Below are 19,934 nucleotides of genomic sequence, written 5' to 3'. Positions count from 1 at the left end.
GGGCAGTGGGGGATGTCAGGGGCGGCGGGTGCTGTAGATAGTAAATGTAAATATGTAAATATTTGTGTCACTGCATCCTGGTAAAATACAAATATAATGTATAATGTCTGTGTCTTTGACATTAGCGCTGCTAGCCACCTGTGCCCTGTACTACGAAGCTAGTTCAACAGACCCTGGATATGTTTGAGTAACAAACAAACTAACAACAACAAACTAACAAACGAGATCTCGCTAAGCGGTCCTACGACGCTGGTTATCAACTCGGTAAATCAAGCCAGGGTTTCTCTCTCCAGCTGAGAGCGCGTTCACGTCTAAGACACGAGTGGATCTGACTTTAATTACATTTGTCTCGAGTGTTAAATAATACTTCTGCATACAGTCTGTGACACTGTGAGTGTTGCACGGCCAGATGAGGCTGGAGAAGCTGACTCAGATAAGGAAATATTATGATATTATATGATCGATGATCTGATTGATGATGTAATATGAATGATAAGTGCGACACGTCGGCGTCTTCTCTGCATACGGCAGTTTAAACTGTATTTCCTTTATCCTGTAATATGACTTGAGAGATTTAAACTCCGCACACTGAGTTGATCTCTTTTCTATAGACGCCGGAGGTGGGCAGCGGCAGGTAAAATAAGTTATTTAGCCTTCTCAAACCTGAGCCTCACGCGCCGCCTATGGGGGATGTGCTAGTTACTTATCCGACCGGCCCACTTCGGTACCGGCCGAATCCCGATGGCCAGTACGCCACTGCACCCAGCCCACGTAAACTGTCAACGGGGGGAGCCTCGCTGCGGGGAAACGGTGGACCTAGTGTCCCGATCGGAGTGGGAATAATAATAATAATCCGTGCATTTTATCCATTAATTTCCCCAACATTGTGGTAAAAAAAAACACACGTTTAATCCATGTTGTTGGTGTACTACAACTACAAAAAGCGTCGGTTTGTTTTCTCATCAGGAAATGCAGACCGGCTCAAACAAACGATTTTTAATCATCATCCTCACGATCATTTAATGTATCATATGTTCGCCGAATTGACATGAAAGCACTAATAAATGTAGTTTCATCCACTTGAGTTTACAACCACAAAAATAATCGATTTGTTTTTATATCACATCCGACGGGAGGAAATTCAGCAGCTCTCACTCCCGATTTTTAATCCAAATGTAATCATCATCTTCACCACGATCATTTATGTTTATGTCGCCGAATTGACATGAAAGCACTGACAAATATGAATATACTGTAGTCAACTTCATTAAAACGTTATTAACGTGCCTAATCTCAGTAATTCACCATTTCTACGCATGACAACACACTTTGTCCGTGTTTGGCTCTCGAAGCGTTCCCGCATTGACGTCACTTCCGGCTTCCCCCAAAACTTCAAAATGAGTCGAAGGAATTTCCCCGCGATGTTCGAAATTATTGATATTTAACGGAACGGTATCGCTTTTTCTTTTTTAAACTGACGGTTCGAGATTACTAGTAGCCCAATATTTCATTGCACAACAGTTGTTGGGATGCTGTCACAGGCTCTTTAAGGGGTCATCTCTCCCAAAAAAAATGGTTTTACTCACTATATCAACAGCCCCACCAAAAATATTTTCCACCTGCTGCCACTGTCAAAGGTGCTGCAGCCTTTACGTATTGGAGGAAAAACACGAAAGAGGAAGACAGCTGACGATCTTCAGTAATAATTCAATCAGTTAACTCTTTTTAGGGTGCAGCTATGTTGTATTTATGTTCATTTTCTTCAAATGTGCAGAGGACTCCCCAAGTGCTGTGTTGATTTATTTTAAAGTTGGCCTGTGTATTTTTTTTTTATTCTCTTGACTTCTTTGTTTATTATTAGAGGTAAACAGTTTTCTATAATGTAATAAATAATAAATGCAAAAAAACTGTAGTTGTTGTCTTTGATGTAACAATATGTGACCAGCTCTATCGAAATCAGTCGGGGTTCGGGTGTTTTGTTTGATTTTAAATAAACAAAGTCTTGGCTTTCAGAATATGAAACTTTTATTTCCAAAATCAGACGATAAATACATTTTTGAAGCTTGGAAAGGGAAGATGACAGCTCTCACTCGCCACTCTGCTCTTCCTCAGCGCCGCCCCCCTCCCTCCGGCTGATATTATGAATGTAAGCGTATTGTTACAACCCGGCTCCTGGGCTGTAACAAAAAGCAGGGAGGCGAGACGAGGGGTAAGAATATGACAATGGTTTATTCTTAATAAACAAATAGCTCCACGGAACCAGCAACAGGTCCCCGAGGCTGGCACGGAGAGAGTGCCCAGAGGAGTCAGAGAGCAAGACGTATCCGGCTTGGCTCCTCTTGTATTCTTCCAGCAGGTGCAGCTCATCAGACAGGTGTAGCTCATCCGGCACTGGGACCTGCAATCACCCACAAACACACACACGAACAGACGGCACCCCACATGGTGTGGAGGGGTCGTCAAAGTATAGTAATCATAGATAACACGGCAGGGTCCGTTACAATTTGTTTTCATCTGATTTCAAATAAACAAAGTCTTGGCTTTCAGAATATTGAACTTGTTTCGGCAAATTCAGATGATAAATACAACTTTGAAGCTTTTAACGGCATAATTACAAGCGGAGAACTTAACTTAACGTCACAGCAGGCATAACAACAGTTGGTGTTTCTCGTGAGTGTTTTCCCTGGGAAACAAACACAATACACATTAACGCAAAAATACACTAATGCCCCTTTCACACCAACGCATTTTCAGCTCCCGCTCGGAGCTGGAGCCTGAAAAGTACAAGTTTATCCTGTAGGCGCCGCCTCTTAGCTCCGGAATCTGGTTCACTTCCAGCTCCAAAAAATTGTCGGTCTAGAGGCAAGAGCTTTGGAGCTAAGAGGCGGCGTCGCTTACGTCTCTCTTACGTCGAGGCGGGGGCAGATTCGTCGTTGATGCTGAAGACCACAAAGAAGTCTTGCATTTCGCATGTGATGTTTGTAAAGTTCCAAGTAAAGTCGTCCGATGCCTTCCATGTCGTTTCGTAAGAGTATAACCAAAGCGAACAGTGCTTCAATACAATCGCCTTGTTGTTGTCGATGTGAGGGATTTCCGCGGTTTGGATTTTATGAAGCAGGCACGTAAACGGTGACGTCATGACACAGCAGCGGCAGCTCTGGGCGGTGTGAACAGAGCGGGAGCAGAAAAGGGAAACCGGAGCTGAACCAGAAAATCTCCCGCTCGGAGCTAGAAAGGGAAAAGCGATGGTGTGAAAGCCGCATAACACACACATGCACACACACACACACACACACACACACACACACACACACACACACACACACACACACACACACACACACACACACACACACACACACACACACACACACACACACACACACACACACACACACACACACACACACACACACACACACACACACACACACACACACACACACACACACACACACACACACTCGCAAGCTTCCCCCAGACCAGTAATCCAAACGAAAATATTTTCCCTCCGTACCCTACTTTGATAATTTTCTCCGCTAATCCAACACACACTCACTCCATAATCGTCCAGGAGCGACGTTTGGTCAGGGTCCTGTGGCGTGCAGTTGTGACGCTCCTAGGCTCCTTCAGCTTCACAAACGGACGCAAATAGCTTTCAACTGATTGCAATGTATTTCCATCTGCGGCGGGATTTGACGCTCATGGAAGCACGGCATTCATTTGTGTCGGCTGCCCTTAAAGGCAATGTGAGCGTCCATTCCCATTGGATAACGGAGAATTGTACACCCGGAAGTAAGTATTCCCCTTACTGTCGATTGATTTTACAGTGATATCTGCACTACTCATCGACTAAAAAACACCAGATTATCCTTGTTAATTACACACCATTGATTGGTTTAAATTGTGTGCAATGCTTTTGTATTTTTCCCCTTCGATTCGGAGAAACAAATATTTTTTCTGAGTAAAGGAAGACACTACACTACCCAGAATCCCCAGCTATCGTTTAGGACTACACCATGTGCTCTGTTTGACCAACCCCGTTTTTTTTCACCATTGATTCCAATGGCTGAAAAAACTGGAAACGTGACGTGTATGTCACATGATCTTCAAATTTCTCCCTGCAGAAAAAAAAAAACATGTCCGAACTTCGTTTTATTCTTGGTGGAAAATGCCTATTTTAAAGTTAGTTTGGCCATTAAAATGCGTTTTGATGTCATTTGATGCTAGAAATATGAGTTGTTATTTCAGATTATGTGTGCAGTGGATGTACATGATCTTTAGTTTGCTAGTTATTACGAAGATTACTTCAGGAAATTGCGTCCATAGAACGTTTTCATTGTTACTAAGGTGGTTGCTAGGGACGCTGCTATCGATATTATTTCTGTTATGTTGTGTAACTGTTTAATGGTGTTATCTTTATTGCTACGCCCTTCCCCGTCAATGTATAGTGTTGGTCCACAGCGCAAACGTATTAGTTTAACAAAATCCGCATCTAAAGATACGTTATTTTCCCCTGTGCAATTCCAGTCTCACATCACACAGCACATCGTCATTAACAAATATCGGAAACAGACCGAAAACATTTAAAAAAAATAAAATAATACTTTATTCCGAGTGTGCTTGCTTTTCTCTTTGAAAGTCATCACATAACGGCATTGTAATACACGGTTCGGCTGCATTACATATCTGCCGTAGTTCTTATAGAGCCCTGATGAGAAGACTTCTAGATAAACATGAGGAACTGCCGCCAACACTGGAAACGTGACGTGGATCATAAATATATCAGTAATTAAACAACATCTTACATTTCTTTTCACACAATACGTCTCCTTGCAGTATCAACACTAATTCGGCTGACTTTTATATTTGATCCAATTGGTAGATAGGCTGTATTTACACCATAAAGGTGCACAGCTGATATAAAGGGACACCTAGTGGTTAAAGCATGTTATTGAATTTCATTATTTTTATTATTAGATATTAATAGGATATAAAGTATATTCATTACTCGTTATTCTCTACTAATAGTTAATTAAAGACCGTATATAATTACTATTTTGCACATCCCTTTCAAGATTTTCTAAGGTTTATTGACATATCATATTCACAAACGGTGTAGTTATGCATTGAATGAAAAACTTGGGTCGCAGGTTCCTCAATAGTGCATTACAAGACATCTATCAATATTTGTGCATACCTCCAGCAATGTTAACTATGTTGAAGCAATTAGTGTTGGTCCACAGTGCAAACGTTACACCATTTCCTGAAGTAATCTTCGTAATACCTAGCAAACTAAAGATCATGTGCATCCACTGCACACATAATCAGAAATAACAACTCATATTTCTCGCATCAAATTACATCAAAACGCATTTTAATGGCCAAACTAACTTTAAAATAGGCATTTTCCACCGAGAATAAAACGAAGTTCGGCCATGTTTTTTTTTTCTGCAGGGAGAAATTTGAAGATCACGTGACATAGACGCCAGCCATTGGAATAAATGGTGAAAAAAATGTAGGGATCTTACAATTTCAGAGGCGTTTTTGTAGAAATACTACGTCCTACGTTGTGGACCAACGTAGTTATTACACGTTTTTTTGTGAGACTGGGTTGGTGGGCCGTGAACTTTCACAGCGACCGCCGCTGCAAACACCCGCCGTTGCGAGTCTCTGGCTGTAACAGTCCACTACCGCCCAGGTTCGATTCTGGCCTGAGGTCCAAAAAATGTACTTTGCTAGTTATTACGAAGATTACTTCAGGAAATCGCGACGTTTTCATTGTTACCAAGGTGGTTGCTAGGGACGCTGCTATCGATATTATTTCTGTTATGTTGTGTAACTGTTTAATGGTGTTATCTTTATTGCTACCCCCTTCCCCGTCAATGTATAGTGTTGGTCCACAGCCTAAACATATTAGTTTAACAAAATCCGCATCTAAAGATAGCCTACGTTATTTTCCCCCTGTGCAATTCCAGGCTCACATCTCACAGCACATCGTCATTAACAAATACCGGAAACAGATCGAAAACATTTAAAAAAAAAAAAAATAATACCTTATTCCGAGTGTGCTTGCTTTTCTCTTTGAAAGTCATCACATAACGGCATTGTAATACACGGTTCGGCTGCATTACATATTACATATCTGCCGTAGTTCTGTATTTATAGAGCCCTGATGAGAAGACAAACATGAGGAACTGAAAACGTGACGTGGATCATAAATATATCAGCCATTAAACAACATCTTACATTTCTTTTCACACAATATGTCTCCTTGCAGTATCAACACTAATTCGGCTCACTTTTATATTTGATCCAATTGGTAGATAGGCTGTATTTACACCATAAAGGTGCACAGCTGATATAAAGCGACACCTGGTGGTTAAAGTTGACTACAGTATATTCATATTTGTCAGTGCTTTCATGTCAATCCGGCGACATAAACATAGATGATCGTGGCGAAGATGATGATTACATTAGGATTAAAAATCGGGAGTGAGAGCTGCTGAATTTCCTCCCGTAGGATGTGATATAAAAACAAATCGATTATTTTTGTGGTTGTAAACTCAAGTGGATGAAACTACATTTATTAGTGCTTTCATGTCAATGCGGCGAACATATGATACATTAAATGATCGTTTGTTTGAGCCGGTCTGCATTGATGAGAAAACAAACCGATGCTTTTTGTAGTTGTAGTACACCAACATGGATTAAACGTGTGTTTTTTTTACCACAATGTTGGGGAAATTAATGGATAAAATGCACGGATTATTATTATTATTCCCACTCCGATCGGGACACTAGGTCCACCGTTTCCCCACAGCGAGGCTCCCCCCGTTGACAGTTTACGTGGGCTGGGTGCAGTGGTGGACTGGCCATCGGGACGAATCCCGATGGGCCGGTACCGAAGTAGGCCGGTCGGATAAGTAACTAGCACATCCCCCATAGGCGGCGCGTGAGGCTCAGGTTTGAGAAGGCTAAATAACTTATTTTACCTGACGCTGCCCGCCTCCGGCGTCTATAGAAAAGAGATCAACTCAGTGTGCGGAGTTTAAATCTCTCAAGTCATATTACAGGATAAAGGAAATACAGTTTAAACTGCCGTATGCAGAGAAGACGCCGACGTGTCGCACTTATCATTCATATTACATCATCAATCAGATCATCGATCATATAATATCATAATATATCATATATTTCCTTATCTGAGTCAGCTTCTCCAGCCTCATCTGGCCGTGCAACACTCACAGTGTCACAGACTGGATGCAGAAGTATTATTTAACACATTATGTTGACGAAACACTCGAGACAAATGTAATTAAAGTCAGATCCACGCGTGTCTTAGACGTGAACGCGCTCTCAGCTGGAGAGAGAAACCCTGGCTTGATTTACCGAGTTGATAACCAGCGTCGTAGGACCGCTTAGCGAGATCTCGTTTGTTAGTTTGTTGTTACTCAAACATATCCAGGGTCTGTTGAACTGGCTTCGTAGTACAGGGCACAGGTGGCTAGCAGCGCTAATGTCAAAGACACAGACATTATACATTATATTTGTATTTTACCAGGATGCAGTGACACAAATATTTACATATTTACATTTACTATATACAGCACCCTGACATCCCCACTCCCCCCGTTGACAATTTACTAGCGGTACCGAAGTGGGCCGGTCGAGAGTCCCGGAATGATTTGTAGTCCCATTCCACCACTGGCTACATGACCATATGATCGCCCATATTGACGCACCTCATTCCTAAACTTCTAACAGATACAACATAAACCGATCCTTCAGCCTCATATGAGCTCTCAGACACGTTCAACATTAACCTGTCATCGCTGTCTGAGCGCCGTCGTGCGTTTACATCTGACTGTATATATATAAAGGTTTACATGCAGATGCTGGGATCCTGAACGGTGCAGCTGGAGCGCTGTGCCCGCAATGACGTCACCCATTATTTGGCGGGACTTGAAGAATCCGCGAGAAGATCCAGAAAATTGTCAACATTGAAGGCAGATTAATGGTTATCAAAGTACAAATATCCAAAATCAGTTCAGTAACGGTTTTCAAGGGGACAATATGTACTCAAATTGATGGGTTTGGATGATGGGGGAAAACCGTGTCACAGGCTCTTTAAAGACTGTATGTAATGACTATTTTGCACATCCCTTTCAAGATTTCAAGATTTTCTAAGGTTTATTGACATATCATATAGGCCTACACAACTGTGGTGTAGTTCTGCACTGAATGAAAAACTTGGGTTGCAGGTTCCTCAATAGTGCACAAGACATCTATCAATATTTGTGCATACCTCCAGCAATGTTAACTATGTTGAAGCACTTATTTGAACTGATATTATACATAATGTATTATACTCTTATAAGATGATATGTAGATATTTCATCTCCGGCCTTGTCAGGTATTGAACAATCAATAAATAAAGAACACAGAATTGTTGAATATAAAACACAGAATTTGTGTGATTATACTAAATGATTTTCAAATAAACACAACTGCATATTTAACTGTTACACATGCTGATGTAACGCAAATGTTCCAACTTGGGATCAATAAAGTATATCTTATCTTAAGCTGATCGATGGCTACTGCCATATTTGCAAAATGTGCCTCTGAACCTTGACAAGTGCATGTTTCAGGCTTATCAATTAATGTAATGTAATGTTATCACAGGGGTCCCACACATAAGACCAGCTCTTTATTAATGGCCTCCTTTAATAAAGCTCTTCTGACCTTAGCTGGCGTGTGGGTATATATATTAATACTGCCCATAATGGGCACAAGCAATTTTCACCCATTTATTAATTATATGTTTTAAATGTGAGTGTTTCCTGTCCCCTAAACCTCCAGGGATGTACACAGTTTAATACTGGCAACTTCTTATTATGGGAAATACGAAAACGTCTTTTAAAACTACAACTCCCAGTAGAGACGTGCCATAGAGAACATGTTGCGAAACAGAATAGCCAGCATGTGTAGTTCTGGGGACGGGGTGGGGGAGGGGGGACGCGATGGACCCGTTCAAATCCAGTTTTGGACAGTCTGCCGTGGTTCCATCCCATTTCAAGTGCTGTTCGAGAATTGGCTTAACCCTCGGAGCACACTCTCCAATCACAGAGCTTGAGGGCTATCACGGGGTTTGTCAAACAGAGCACATGGTGTAGTCCAAACGATAGCTGGGGATTCTGGGTAGTGTAGTGTCTTCTGCCATCCTTTACTCCTGGGAATGGACGCTCACATTACCTTTAAGGGCAGCCGACATAAACGAATGCCGTGCTTCCATGAGCGTCAAATCCCAACGCAGATGGGAATACATTGCAATCAGTTGAAAGCTATTTGCGTCCCTTTATGACGCTGAAGGAGCCTAGGAGCGTCACAATTGGACGCCACGGACACTGACCAAACGTCGCTATTGGACGCTTAGGGAGTGAGAGTGTGTTGGTCATAACACACACACACTTAAGTATTGTATGAGAGAGGTTTCATGTTGAATTGAGGTGAATATTTGTAATGTTCAGAGGTTGTTGTGTTTAATGTTCATGAGAATATTTGTCATTGTTCAAATGATAATAAACAAACAAACAAACAAACAAACATATAAAGCATATTTGTCCACTCATATGTTGATAAGAGCATTAAAAACTTGAAAAATATCCCTCTAGAACAGATACAAAATGTGCGATTAATTTGCGATTAACTATGGACAATCATGCGATTAATCGCGATTAAATATTTAAATCGACTGACAGCCCTAATAAAAACACATGCTAAAAAGAGTTGATTTTGATACAATGAAGTAGAAAAAATACAATCTCAGTTACGTATTTTAAGACCCATTCCTGCAACATTCTATTCCCTGTCTTTATAGATACTGAGGAGAATTTATTCCACTGTATGCATCCAACATCAGAATTGTACTTACTAGAGTTTCAACTTTCAAGATCATTACACATTAGAAATGCAGGATGCATACTTTAGGGAAATACTAAATACCTACAAAGGGAAAAATAAATTAGTCAGGTTAGTTTCTATCTATTACTCTCTGTAATCGGTCTCCTCCCCCTACCTTCCCTTCTGTCTCCCCCTCTCAATCACTCCATGTGTTGCCGTTGTCTCTGAAATGAGGACAGATACTGTAGGGTGTGGGGGGGATGCACCAGTGAGCTCCATAGAAAATGTATTAGCACTCTAACTAACGTTGGCCAACCAAAACTGTGATGCTTAAGCACTTTGCCATAGTTAGATGTCACATGGATGTGTCATGCTTGATGAGAAATCATTTGTTCCCAGCTTCCTGTCCCTCTCATTTCCTGTGTGTGTGTGTGTGTGTGTGTGTGTGTGTGTGTGTGTGTGTGTGTGTGTGTGTGTGTGTGTGTGTGTGTGTGTGTGTGTGTGTGTGTGTGTGTGTGTGTGTGTGTGTGTGTGTGTGTGTGTGTGTGTGTGTGTGTGTGTGTGTGTTTGTTTGCTTAAGTTACCAAGCCATCTGCATTGGTATTTCTACATCGTAGCATTTGTGAAAAATATTTTCATATATTCATTCACATCTGTGCATTAGTGTGACACATGTACGTTTGCAAATATGTGTGTGTGGACATGTGTGTGTGTCCTCCACTCCTCTAATGAACAGAGAACACTGTGTGTAGCCTTGAAGTGTAAAAACAGAGGCAAGTCAGTGCATTACAGTCACTAGATGAGTTACATGAACTTGTGCTTCCTGCAGAAGCACAAGTGGGACTTATTAAATGTATTCATTGTCCTTCAGCCACCAGCTGAGTGTCTGAATTACAACTGCACCATAGCATTATTATAAAATTCCTCTCATATGCTTGGATTATTAGTGTTTTTAGTCCGAAAGTTGGTAACAATAAAGTGTAGTTTTGCAGAGCGTCGCTGGGTTTTTCCTCCTCTGCACAATGTTCCTGCTCCTCTGCACAACCCTTACCCAAAACATCCATTCCCATATACACCTCAACTTAATGCATAGCTGTCATCAAGGTGTCACAACCTGGAGTTTGTTGGGTTCAGAATTCCAGAAAAGACAGACAACTTCTAAGTTTAACTATTTATTGTAAAGAGAGCAAAATATATATATTACTTGGCCAAGGACTCATCACGTCTTTGGGAATCACAGGCAGCAAAGCTGTAATCTGTAACCACCAAATCCGTCAAGAGCCTCGAACCTCGTGCGACAATACATTTTATTACACAGGGCGTTGCCCGTACATTTTTGATTGGTCAAGACTAGCTGAAGAGATACCATGGTTTAGACTTGGTTCTCTTTGGTTGGTGCGCAGACTCAGATAAAGTCTCTTGGCAACACAATCCTCCAATCAGCATTCGGCCGGCCTGTGGAAGTCCCTCCCTGCTCTGGCACCATCATACGTAATTAGTTTTTATGAAGCTTCTACAGAAAAGTGGAATCTTGGTTATACTGATTCCCAGCTATGCGTGGGCGCGGAGCTAACCCAGGCGGCCAAGGCCATAGCCTCAATAACTCATTGTGTCTACAGTGCCTGCATCTGGCTTCTGCTACTTTCTATTGCAAGCTGAAAACGTTCTTCTGACTATTCCCCTCGTTGGTATCTAACCCATCAGAACATGGGATTAGTGATTGTGTCTATTTATTCTATAGTCACAGCAATCTCATGAGCACAATAAGCATATAATGTAATAATAAGAATCAGTCTTGTAATGTTATACAAAAATAGACTCCACAAGTCTGCTTCACAAAGAGACTATGGAATATATCAAACTAAGAACAGACTGCAGATAGATGTCTTGAGTACCTTTTAAGTAGGGCTGATCTGCAATGAACTCTCTTCTGACAGGCACATCATAGTTTATCCAGACACCTCACTGTTATTTCTAACTGTTACTGAACTCTCTGAAAATTCTTTCCCTTCTTGTTAATTGCTAATTAACGTTCAGAAACCACAAATTATAAGCAATATTTTTGTTTTGTTTGGTGCCAAGTCCCATGGTAACCATCAGTGATTTTTACCCCGTGTTTTCAAATACATGTTACTATTTTACACTAAAACCCATACATCTTTAACTTCATGACTTTTCCTAAAATTGGTTAATTTATCATCTAGTACATTTGGGATTAAAATGAAAACATATATGATGATGTATACAGTTGCAAGAAAAAGTATGTGAACCCTTTGGATCCTCCACACATAGCGTTGTGTGTTCCTTCCAAACAACTCAACTTTGGTTTCATCTGTCCACAGAATATTTTGCCAGTAGTGCTGTGGAACAACCAGGTGCTCTTTTGCAAACTTCAAACCTGCAGCAATGTTTTTTCTGGACAGCAGTGGCTTCCTCCGTGGTGTCCTCACATGAACAGTTCCATTCTTGTTCAGTGTTTTACGTATCGTAGATTCGTCAACAGAGATGTTAGCAGCGTGTGCCAGAGATTTCTTTAAGTCTCTAGCTGACACTCTAGGATTCTTCTTCACCTCATTGAGCATTCTGTGCTGTGCTCTTGCAGTCATCTTTACAGGACGGCCACTCCTAGGGAGAGTAGCAACAGTGCTGAACTTTCTCCATTTATAGACACTTTGTCTTACCGTGGACTGATGAACATCAAGGCTTTTAGAGATACTTTTGTAACCCTTTCCAGCTTTATGCAAGTCAACCATTCTTAATGGTAGGTCTTCTGAGAGCTCTTTTGTGCGAGGCATGCAGGGGCGGCGCCAGGGGGTATCTAGGAGTTGCGATAGCAACTCCAACAATTGGCCTAGCAACGGCTTAGCAACTCCATTGTTTTGATATGGTTTTGATATGAAAATGTATCATATTTATACACATTCTTGCAGCCCGCGAGAATGTGTATAAATATGATACATTTTCGCGGGATCTATCAGGGGCGGGTCGTTGTAATTTACTGCGTGAACTGTTACTTGGCTAATTCTCAGTAGATCGAAAATGGAAACATTTCTCACAGTCACAAGTCAGCGTATACGACCGCGATCTCCAACGGAGCCGGTCCAGCCGGACAACCCTGCTATCCACAAAGATCCCGATGTTCACTATGAAAACCGGGAGGATTGGCACCACGAAGAACAGGTGCCCCCGCCAACTGACCCGCTGCACCCGCAGCAGCAGGACCAGCTAGCTGCTACCACGAGCTGCAGTGGAACTAGCGCTGCTCCTCTCCGCACCGTGATGATCCACTGCCCTCATTTCCTCCACCCTGCTCTCTGCAGAGCTCCACTCCAGAATATACAAATTCTGCTAGTCAGTGATTCTCAGACAGTGTCTCACCCTTTGAGCATCTCGGCAGAAATGAGCAGTCACTCCTCTCAGTTACAAATGGTCATTTTAAATGAATCAAGAATGTGTTGTATTTTCCGACATGGCGCATTGTTCGAGGCGTGCTGACAGTGAGATCTAACACGGGGAATTGTGAATGAGGAGAAGAGAACTGAGAATGAGGAGGAGGAGGAGGAGGAGGAGGAGGAGAGTCACAGAATGAGGCCAGAGAGGAGGAAAAGTGCGTTATTTAGGCAATGTTGTTGGTGGGAGTTAGGGAGAGACCGCCCCTTCCAGGTGTGTGTATGTGTGTGCGTTTTCCGGTGTGTGTCACGTGAAAGTCATTGTTACACTATTGATTGGTTCTGTAAATAAAGAGAACATTTTCGACATTAAAGGCTTGAGTGATCTTGAATAGCGGTGAACGCTACAATATGAACAGGCTCGTGCTTGGCCCACTGGTATTGTTTGTTTATTTTGAAAATTACTAGCAAACTAGCAACGCCGTGCTGTCATATAGCAACTGCTAAGCTACTGCAGCAAAAAAATCCTGGCGCCGCCCATGGAGGCATGGTTCACATCTGGCAATGCTTCTTAAGAATAGCAAATTCAAAACTGGTGTGTATTTTTTATAGGGCAGGGCAGCTTTAACCAACACCTCCAATCTCGTCTCATTGATTGGACTCCAGGTTGGCTGACTCCTGACTCCAATTAGCTCTTGAAGAAGTCTTTAGCCTAGGGGTTCACATACTTTTTCCACCCTGCACTGTGAATGTTTACATGGTGTGTTTAATAAAAACATGAAAACATATAATTGTTTGTGTGGTATTAGTTTAAGCAGACTGTGTTTGTCTATTGTTGTGACTTAGATGAAGATCAGAACACATTTTATGACCAATTTATGCAGAAATCCTGGTAATTCCAAAGGGTTCACATACTTTTTCATGCAACTGTACCTAGTACCGCAAAGCAGAGTCCTGCATCGGGTCGGGTACCCGACGGGTGACCCGCAAAAAAGGTGATTCGCGGGTGGTATTTTTTCAAACGCTTTTTTACGGGTTCGGTTCTGGGTAAAACAAAGATGATACGGGTCGGGTCGCGGGTATTGCTAATAAATATATTAAAATAATAATAATTTAGTTTAATGTTTAAAATCCTCAGACTTCTCCCCCGCGGGACCGCGCATAATCATAACCTCTGCAGCGCATCAATCTGCTGCTGTGCGCGCCACATTCGAAATGGCTGAGGTGAAGCTCTCTACAGAGAATACAGCATTTTCAAAAACACTTCCTCAAGAGCGAAATCCAACGTCTGGGAGGCTTTTGGGGTCATCCGACCTAGATGGACAAAATAACCAACATCCCACGCTTTTTGAGACAAATATGCAACTGCATGTGTTAATAATTGCATGTTTTCACTGCTCATATATAGGCTAGGCTAGGGGAAGCCAATAATACGTCCTTTATTTTGGGTCGGGGGTGTGGTGGTCAATGTAATAACGTAACCAGATGAGTGATTACAGCACCCGGTATCATTTTACACACATTTGTATCAGATGCAGGACTTACACACGCCTGTTATCTAACCGACAGGTCCGCACACACTCTCCAGCCGAAACTTTAATAAGCATTCATTCACAAACTAAATCAGGAGACCTTTAACGTTTTACGTCCGATTCGCTCCTTTGTTCCTCGCTGTACACAGCTCCAGTTTGGTCATTGGCCTGTCATCAGATTGTATTTGTTGTTGCTGCTGTCGCGGAAGTTAGGTACAATTATTTTTGATGAAATACTCCAAATCTCCACCCTCCATAATTGCACTTGCTTCAGTTGCTTGCTACTTTCTAACGGCGGTGAGAGTGGTGCAGTGACGCTATCTATCTTCTATCGATTAGATTTATGATTCGAAAATTATAAAAGTAGGGTAGACATGTGGATATTATCCGACTGTACAAAACGTGCATTTATCTAACAGGTTCCTTTTCCACGGTCCTTATTTCGAGCTATTTTCCTAAATCCTATGGAGAAATCCCATTGCTTTTTTGTCGAGGGAAACCGAGAGCAGCTTACTTCCGGATTTTAGGACTCGTCACTGCAACACTAAGTTGATGCGATTTGATTGGATTGTGAGGCAAGGGAAGCCAGCTGCCTCTGGGTTCCCTTGGCATGGCCCTGACCAATCACAGGTTGGCATGGGGCATCACGTGAGCCTCAACTGATTGGTCAATCCCTCAATTTTTTTTCCCCAGGGGAAGCCAGATTCGGCTGGTCTCCTCTCGCAACAGTGAGTGCAATCTACTGTTTCACCATAACATCTAGAGGGGCGCTGTTTGTTTCACTCTTTGTAATATACTCAATGAGAATGGGGGAGAGACGGGCCAGCAGCAACACACAGCAAAATTATCGAAACAAAACAAAGTGTTTTTATTTATTTATTTAAAGGGGACCTATCATGCAAAATGCACCTTTATACGTCTTCCCGGTGTTCCAGGGAACTCACCAAGTGTCAGAAAACACAACCCTCTCTATTTTCCTCCTTAGCCAAATCTCTAAAAAAGGGGCTGCAACGGATCTGAAAAAAACGGATCCAGATTTCAACACTTTTCTACGTCACAAAGAGGTGCTCCGCTTATTGGTCAACTCTCCACCTATCAGGGGAATGAGCCACGGCCACTGCCAAACCTCTCATTCGCATTTCGGCTATCGGCAGGCTAAATAATCAACCCCAGTCACATCTGTGTTTTTGCCTGCTCTTGCCAGGATGTCTAAGCCAGTTAAACGTTGTGCTGTTGTTGGCTGCAAGCAATGCCATCAGTGGAAAAAGAAAATAATCTGTGGCTAGACTTCATTTTCAAGGGACATGTGCCAGAAGACCCCGGCAGATTTCTGTTGGTGTGTTCCAAACATTTTACCACGGATATGTTATGAACTTGTCTCAAGTCCAACACGGATATGCCTCCAAACTAATGCTAAACCCGGGATCAATACCAACCATCCGGGACCAGGCCAGTGAGGACACATCCAATTTTGAAGCTGTAAGTTTTTATTTAGTGGTGTTTTTCCTGATAAAGCTATCTCTAGCTTGTATATGTAGCATGTAGCTTCGCCGTATCAATGTCACCTCAAACCCAAATAGTAATCGGTTAGGTGTTTATATGTTTTTGTAACATTTTATTTTGTACGCTCCGCAGTCTTTATTTTAATTATCAGGCATTTGCTAACATGTTCAGACATACTGCCGTAAAGGCGATCTGTGTGAAGGCTGTAAAGCTACGCCCTAGCCGATAACACAAGTATTTATTCTCCTATTTATTAGTATTTTGTATCCTCTAAAATCATATTGAGTAAGTTATAATAACAAACGTAATCTTCTGTAGGTAAGTGCCGTTTTTTCCAGCGTTATATGTAAAAGCTTTTGTGATTGTAGTCTGTAAGAACGATCAGATATCATCGATCTGTAAGCTAAGCTACGCTACGCTAATGAGACATGCCGTTTTTTGCAGCGTTATATGTAAAAGCTTTTGTGTGTTTACTTGTTTGCGCACATGAATACAGTGTGAGAAAAAGTTTTTAGAGAGTACTTGTCCATGGACAAGTGAGTTTGGAAATGTACTTGTCCAAATACATTTTTCACTTGTCCATATCTATACTTTGTGCATGCATTGCTGCACCTATTTTAAATATGATTACATATCAACATAAAGCACACAAGAATCTAGGTTACTGTAGGTAACATTTCATTGTTTATTTGTTCATATTGTTCACAGTGTCTGGTTTCTGAACTTCTACCATCAAGGCACATCAAATGAATGACAGATATAAAATAATAAGATAAAACAACTAAGTACTAACAATATAATGTTTTCTCCTCTGTGGGACTAGTAGACATGCTAGCAGAAAGGTATGGCTTCAGGCTCAGGGTGGTTGTTCACTGCAGCTGTCTCCCGAACTGTGGGGCAGCACTCCAGTGGTTCTCCTCACACCGAGCTATGGGGCAACAGGCACAGGTAAGTTGCTGTTCACTGCAGCAGGCTTTGGGCAGCTTTGACATACCTCTTGGTCTTAGCAGATGTTTTCCATTTCTGGATGGCTGGCTCTGGGTCAAACTCTGCCACTGTGGTGGTGATGTGGCTGACCCTCATGAGTGACCCCAGAGTTTCATTGGTCATCTGGGATTTTCTGGATGTTTTTATGAGGTTCATGAGGGAAAATCCACGCTCCACGGCAGCAGAGGAGGGAGAAAGGGTGACCATCATGTACACCAGAACCAGGACGTCCTTCACATCTGGGTGGTTCTCAGTGAGAAGGTCACTTATGACCTCCTTGGCGGGCTGCCTCTGCCTGTACTTCAGTCTGGCCTTGAGAGCTGGCCACTGTCTAGGGATGTTGGTTACGGACTCGAAGTGGGTCACCATGTTCATAACCTGAACATCACCATATGTAGCTAGTTGTGCATCTGATCTTGGGACGTTCCTGGGGTCAAGAACATGGAAATCACTGAAAGGGGTATCCTTCAGGAAGGAAAATCTCTTCTCTAGGAACTTCACACAATTCTCCAAGAAGGAATTCTTCACTGTTTCTGAAATACCTGTTCCTTTCAGTGAAGCGATGTGTCCATTGTTCTTACTGTCAAACTTGCCATCCTTGCAGGTTGCCATGTATGCAGTGTAGACATCACCTCTATTATGCTTAAGGCCTTCCAACTTGATCCTGGCCTCACACAACTTTACATCAACATCATAAATAAACAGATCATTACTCTGGAACGCCAGACTCACGTTGGCCAACACTTCCAAGACATCTACCATAAAGTGGAGCCCATCAACAAACTTTGCAGACTTCAGTACCTTCAAGTACCCCACACACTTAGCTCCTTCGTCTGTTTTTCTGTTTGAAGCCTCTTCCATGTGTAGGATGACGGAGTTGTAATTTTTTATTACAGCCTTGTATGCCCGGAGTCTTGACGCCATCCACCTAGTGCCACAGGGTGCTAAGAAATAGACAGGATCCTCGTCTATAACGGCTGATATGGCATTCACCTCCCTCCTACGTTTACCAGATCCATAGTAGAATCTGTAGATGGGGTCCACTCCTTTCTCTACGATGTCAATGAAGTCAGTGGCTTTGGTGGCATCTAGGAGCGACAGCTCCAGCTTATGTGGAGCACACCAAATCGAAATGAGTACATGCCCCAACAATTCCCGCAACTTCACAATAACTCCTCCCTTGGCACCTTGGTTAACGCTGGCACCATCAAATGTGCAGGCTATTATTTTCTTCTTTATGTCTCCATCTGTTAGGTCGACATGATGTAGTGCCTCGAGGAGAGCTGCCAGAACACCATTAGCATCAGCTGACTTTACAGCCATGATGTCAATGAACTCTGTCGCTGGAAGTCCATCTTTGACATACCTGAAGATAGAAAATAAATAAAGTACATCAATAAAGTGCAATAACATTTTTTTAAATGATTATCTTATATAAACCTTCCCACACCAGTGTTGCCTTCACCTTTTTTTAAGACTAAGAACACTAATAAGCAACTTCACCTTCATTCGCTTTAAACAATTTATGTATATACTTTACCTGTTAAAAACTTTTAAGTTAACTGAAAATTGAAACTAATAAAATTCATCAATAAAATGATTGTGAATTAATCACTCATAAACAAAAGGCCCTTTTGGAGATAAAATGTAACTTAAATAAGACTTACAAAATAATTCAAAATAATAATTACCTAACATATACATTCTCCTGTTCTGTCACAGATATATCCGTGGATCCATCTCCCATCAGAGCGAAGAATCTTGAAGCCTTGAGGTCTTCAGAAACTCTGTCCTTCTCGACTTCTGCAATGGCCTGCACAAATGCCTTGCACCCCTTATCGTTCCGGTACTGTGTCGGCATTTTAATGCCATTCTTCTCTTGAAGTTCGATGAGGCCCTCAAATGAACGGAAAGGCAACTTTTGTTTGGCGACATAAAACGCAGTGTTGAACATGGGTTTCAGTTGGTCGTCCATATTTTCTGCCTGCTTCTTGAGAGCCACAAACATTGGCCCTGTGCCTTTCTCTGTGACCTCTTTCCTTTGAATGCAGAGAAGGTGATATTTGCTGGACTCGTGTGACTGAAGTGTCTCAATGCGTTTTGACCCTGTGACACCCTCGTACCGTTTACTGTTGTGGTCAGCAATGGATGGATATTCTCTGCAGACCTCACAGAACATGATGTCGTCCACACATCTTACCCATGGAAACTGGGTTTTCCAAGTCTCAATGAATGTTCTTTTCCTCTTGGGTGTCAGGGCGATGTCACTCTTGGCCTTTTTAGATGGACCAGCCATTGGTGAGATAACGGAACATGGCCTTTTAGCAGAGACTTTCTCGTGACTGGGGGGGCCATCGTTCTGCTCACACTCTGGGACTTTCTGAGGACTCATTTCAGCATGTTCAGGCTGTTGTTCAGACTCCTGTTCTTGCAGACAAATTATAGATTTTTGTCAACATGAATGTTAGGTACTCGTAGACTCCCCACAAACCTTTCTGCATTTTTTGGGTTTTTTTTCTGAAATAATTTGATATGCCCCTTTTAAGCCCCTTGGTACATAAAGAGCCCCTTTCAATCCCCCCCTTTTAAAAGAAAAAAGTATTTTACATAGGTCTAC

At 42.1% G+C, this 19,934-nt stretch overlaps 1 protein-coding gene across 1 annotated transcript; it reads right to left on the bottom strand.

Annotated features, from left to right (window-relative positions):
• Positions 1 to 17,290: 17,290 nt before the first annotated feature.
• LOC139433043 (zinc finger protein 862-like) lies at positions 17,291 to 19,709 on the bottom strand. Its single transcript, XM_071201907.1, has 2 exons — positions 19,009 to 19,709; positions 17,291 to 18,683 (listed from the first exon to the last, which is right to left on the bottom strand). The coding sequence occupies exons 1-2, from the start codon at positions 19,707 to 19,709 to the stop codon at positions 17,291 to 17,293; spliced, it is 2,094 nt and encodes a 697-aa protein (XP_071058008.1).
• Between the last annotated feature and the right edge of the window lie 225 nt (positions 19,710 to 19,934).

This window comes from Pseudochaenichthys georgianus, chromosome 24 (assembly GCF_902827115.2).
Source record: "Pseudochaenichthys georgianus chromosome 24, fPseGeo1.2, whole genome shotgun sequence".
Classification (NCBI taxonomy): domain Eukaryota; kingdom Metazoa; phylum Chordata; class Actinopteri; order Perciformes; family Channichthyidae; genus Pseudochaenichthys; species Pseudochaenichthys georgianus.
The sequence above is the reverse complement of the archived record's forward strand: the minus strand, read 5'-3'. Positions and strand labels throughout refer to the sequence as shown.